This window comes from Macrobrachium rosenbergii, chromosome 51 (genome assembly GCF_040412425.1).
Source record: "Macrobrachium rosenbergii isolate ZJJX-2024 chromosome 51, ASM4041242v1, whole genome shotgun sequence".
NCBI classification, from domain to species: Eukaryota; Metazoa; Arthropoda; class Malacostraca; order Decapoda; family Palaemonidae; genus Macrobrachium; species Macrobrachium rosenbergii.
Genome location: NC_089791.1, coordinates 30,083,388 through 30,088,387, shown reverse-complemented (window position 1 = coordinate 30,088,387; position 5,000 = coordinate 30,083,388). Strand labels below are relative to the sequence as shown.

At 43.5% G+C, this 5,000-nt stretch overlaps 1 protein-coding gene across 1 annotated transcript in view; it reads left to right on the top strand.

Annotated features, from left to right (window-relative positions):
- The first annotated feature begins 1,680 nt into the window (after nt 1-1,680).
- The window catches only part of LOC136833242 (ecdysone-inducible protein E75-like), a 450,973-nt gene continuing 447,653 nt past the window's right edge, over nt 1,681-5,000 (top strand). The window contains 2 exon segments of the mRNA XM_067095130.1: nt 1,681-2,323; nt 2,325-2,800. Of these exon segments, the coding sequence (XP_066951231.1) occupies nt 1,809-2,323; nt 2,325-2,800 (991 nt within the window). The 5' untranslated portion in view covers nt 1,681-1,808.

Here is a 5,000-nt window from a genome sequence, read left to right as displayed (position 1 = left end):
CAGTTTTTTGTTCGTGCTTTCGAAGGAATTCAATTTTTGTACGCGGAAACTCTTCCTCTTTCCCCCGTTTCGACTCCAGATAGTCGTGTTTGTTTGTTTTGCCTCTGAGAAAACTGACGAAAGAGGATTTTTTACAGACTTTATATACTTGAGTGTGAACATTTTTATACGTATATTAAGAAGGAGACAGAGTATTTTCAAGTGCTACACAGTTCCCCTCGCGAGCAGATACCAGAAACTGAGAGTTGCTCCGCTGGCACTTTGCACTCGCGAGCACTCGTAAATTCACTCGCACGCACGCAAGCAACTCTCGGGGTTGAGTGTCCCTGCGTCTTGTGTTTGTGTTAGTGTGTACTTTCTGAGGCGGACGGAAGCGTGAAACACCAACAACAGCATTTTAACAGAAGCAAACATCAGCGACAGCAACGGCAAACGGCAGGAGGACCTTGGCAGAGTATCGGGTGTCCCACTTCAACCTCCCTCCTTCCTAAAAACCCCTTCCTTCCCTCCCTCCCTCCCCCTCCTCCTCCCCTAATACACACACACACACACTCGACGTCTCCTGAGCCGTTGCTGCTTCCCCAAAAGCACTCCCTCCAACCACCTGACTTCTCCTTCTGCGCCGCCTTCGCGCTCTCGCGTGGTGTGTGCGTGTCTCTCTCTCCCGTCTGTATCAGTGCCCTCAGTGGTCTCCCGCGATTGGCCGCGCCAGAGGGCCGCTGTGTTGCTTTCGGTGCTTGGCCCAAGGGGAAGAGAGAGAGAGAGAGAGAGAGGAGAGTGTGTTTGCTTGCGGTGTTCGTGCCCCTCGTCAATGGTGTACCTGTGCTCTTGCAAGACTCTCGGGAAAGGCGTTTCCTTCGCGACCGTCCTGAAGGTGCCACGTGAGAATCCTGGAGGAGGGGACAGTAGTAGTAGTAGTAGTAGTTTGGTAGCAACAACAAAACTCACAACAGCAACAACATTAGTTGTTGTCATGCAGTGTTAAGGAAAGAGGACTGCTTGGTGTGTGAGAATAAGCATAATACGTTACGGAAGTTTTGATAAAAAAAAAGGAAGAAGAAGAAGAAGCAGAAGAAGTAGGAAAAGAAAAGAAAGAAAGAACAGCAACAATAACAAGAAACGCTGATAAGAACGCTTGGACTTTTTTTTTACTGTGTGCAGAGTTCAAGGTCATCACCACAGGGAGTGAGCAGTGCCCTGGTTCGTTCATTTGTGTGTGGGACAGCTCTCCGAGAAGTGAGAAGAGAGAGAGAGAGAGGGAGAGAGATATTAAGGGCAGGAGTAGTTAAGGAGTGACCTTGATCCTGAAGGTGACACTGTTGACAAGTCGACAACACAGAGAGAGAGAGAGAGAGAGAGAGAGAGAAAGAGAGAAACTTGTCGACTTCTCAGTCTCCGTTTCCTGTGAGATGAACTCGGTGCCCTAATTGGAGTGGGACTGTGTGAGAGAGAGAGTGAGAGACTTTTTTGGGCCTTTTTATACGATTCGTCTTTTTTGTACGTGTGATTTTTTACCATATGCAACTGACTCTTTGTAGCTTTTAAGACGCCCCCGTAGCCTTTTAAGGTCCGTAGCCACCGAAGGAGAACTTCGTGAGTGTCAACTTTTCTACTTTGATGTTCGAAGAAGCAGAAGAAGCACCTTCTCGTGTTCTCGTGCTTGTGCGTGTGTGTGTTTTTTATACTCCTCGTCGTTGCACAACAGTGCAGCAGCATCGTCAGTGAACGGGAGTAGGACGACCCTCCTCCCACTCCTCCTCCTCCTCATCCTCCTTCGCCTTCCTACCTAATTCTCGAGGGTCATTGTCATGAAGATGAGCGAGCAGGCCGTGTGCGAGCCCTACGTGTCTTCCTCAGTGACCGAATCCGACGAGAGTATGTTCCCCTCGCAGCAGGAGTACAAGGCCTACCCCTCCTACCACATGGAGCCGCCCCAGGCCGCCTACCTCGCCGCCGACGAGGCCGTCAACGACAGAGAGGCCAAGCCTCCTCTCCCACCTCCTCCTCCTCCGCCGCCGCCGCCGCCGCAGCAGCAGCAGCAGCCGCCCTCACTGGGCGGCGAGGTGTCCACCTGCGGCTACCCAGGGCAAGGGACGTGGCCGCAGCAGGCCCACCAGATGCGCGAGGACGTCCCCGAGAGGATGGACCACTACGACGTCAAGCCCGAGATCGACATCAAACACGAGGAGCCCTTGGCCTACGAAGTGCAGCGCCAACAGCAAATCCAACAGCAACAGCAGCACCATCATCCCCAACAGCAGCAGCACCTGCAGCAGCAGCGACACCACCCCCAACAGCAGCATCACCACCACCAGCCCCAGGAGGCCCCCGGTGGAGAGAAGGACAGGTGTGATTCGGTGTGTGGATAACAGTATGCCGCCCCCCGACGGCGTGTGTTACGACCCCAGGTCCCGGAGGCCCTCCGGCGGGTTCGTCAGGCCCATGGACGGCCTTCGGCCCGGCGACATCTTCAAGAGCCCCCACAGCGGCGGCAGGTACAAAGAGATACGTCGCTCCCACGACCCGCCCCCACCACCACCCCCTCCTCCTCCGCCACCGTCAGGAGCCTCGGCCTCCCGATCCGATCATAACGCCCCTCCTGACCTGACCCATCACAGTGACCCTGGCAGGGTGTCGTCGCAGTGCCCCCCTCCTACGCCTCCCTCACCTTCTTCTTCCTCCTCCTCCTCCTCTTCCTCGACGCCCGCCGGCGGAGGCGGCAAGACGAAGTCCTCCGGGAAGAAGGAACGCAGCAAGAAGGAGGAGATCGAGGACGTCTCCAGCTCCATTCCTGATCTAGGTAAGGATCCGAACACGTTCCGTACCTGTCTCACCAGCCATTCATAATGACTCGCTTAGTTTACACTCCTACGATCACCTGAATCTTAGATACTTTTAAGGGAGTTTAATTGTGCCACTTCTAAGGCCCCGTGGCTATGGGACGGCCCCCTGGGGATTATCTATTGGTAACTGTCTTATGGTAATTAGCTTGACTCTTCACGTAGATAATTCGTTCACAGTTCCAGAAGTGTTTCCCTAAATGGGTATCGATGCCATCTTGGGCGATTCCACAGTAATGTTTTCCGAAGTGTTTTTTTTTTTAATTAGTGGACATGTGCTTCTCCTACTGCTGCACACATGTCTGCGTTACATTAACACGTGCACAAGTGTTGTAAAATTTTTGCATGTACTGACATACACGTAGAATTAAAAATACCCACACAAACGCGGGCATATTTATTTTATACAAGCACCATTTTTTTTCCTTTGGTTGTCTGTAAAACCCCGTTATTAATTTTTGATGTCTTAGACACCTTATAGTTTAGGATGTACTACGTACATTTAAGTCTAGAATAAGTTCATTTGGTTGTAATTAAATTATTTGAATCCTGTGGTATATTCGCTAGTAAATTTCGCGGCCTTTTTTGTATCATGTTGAAAATGAATTAGTGCTCTAAGTGGAAGACAGCTTTTGCATTTTGTACGTTTCTTTGGTAAGTAACTTTTGCCTTCAGTATTATGGTTATCTGATTTGCTTGTTAAGTATTTAATCTTCCTTTTTTTTGGCCGTCAATCTTTGCTAGTTGTTCCTGTATTCATTTTATGATGTTGAAATAAAATAATTCTGCGTTGCATGCACACACACACTATATATACATATATATATATTTATTTATTATATAAAATACATATGTAATGTATATATCTGTATTTATATGTATATATATATATATATATATATATATATAAATATTTATTTATTATTTATTTATTTATTAGAGATAATCACCACACAATCACGTATGGAACAGATGTGAGTTAAATTTATATATATATATATATATATATATATATATATATATATATATATATATATATATATATATATATATATATATATAATAATAATAATAATAATAATAATAATAATAATAATAATAATCTTTATTTGGGCTCAGGGCCATATACGCGGGATATGCGGGGTAGGAACAACACACGCAATCTTAATACACGAGGTAAAATAATAAAAATGCTAAAAATGATAATTGGCAATATCCACACAGTTGCCGAGTTAGTAGCAAAAGCAGTAATTATAATAATAGTAATGACAGTACTAATATTGAGAATAACAGTAAAAATATTAAAAATGATAAAAGAAACATATTATTAAGTTAAAACGCTCTTGATTTTTTTTTTGCTAAGAATTCCGCACTATTCTTATTTTTAAACTCTCCTCCTCAAAGTTCCGATAAATAACTGAAGAGGCATTTTTCACGGTGATTTTAATTTCCGCCGATGGGGAAGACAACAGGGGCCATCGCCCCCCATATAATTTTTTTTTGTATTTTTGTTAAGGGGAGAATGACAGTACCGGAACTTGTCAGTTCGTTATGTTTTTTTTCCAAATTTTTTTTTTTGTCGACGGTTTTTTTTTATTTGTTTATTAATTAATTTTATTTATAGATTAATAAATTCCTTGTTTATTTATCAATTAATTAAATTAATTAATTTATTTAAAGGTAGACGTCGGTAATAAGATTGGTTTGGAAGTCGGAGTGAAATAAAAAAAAATTAAATTGAAAAAATTTGTCATATATAATTTTTTTAATTTAGAAAAAAGCTAAAAAAATGTATATAATTTTTTTTCGATTGGTACAGCCTTCCGGTTACTCGGCCAGTCTTCAGGAATGGGGTTGCAAGCCCCACGCCCTTTTTCTTGACGGCCAGATTGCTGGTTCCCATTTACAGCTAAGAGCAGGATGAAGTACATAATAATAATAATAATAATAATAATAATAATAATAATAATAATAATAATACCTTTTAATTATTGATTTAATAATATTTCTGGTGTCCATTTACCGCTAGAAGAAGGTTGATGTACTTCCTAATAATAATAATAATAATAATAATAATATTGCTGGCACCCATTTACCGCTAGGAGAATGTTGAAGTACTTAATAATAATAATAATAATAATAATAATAATTTTTAATTAT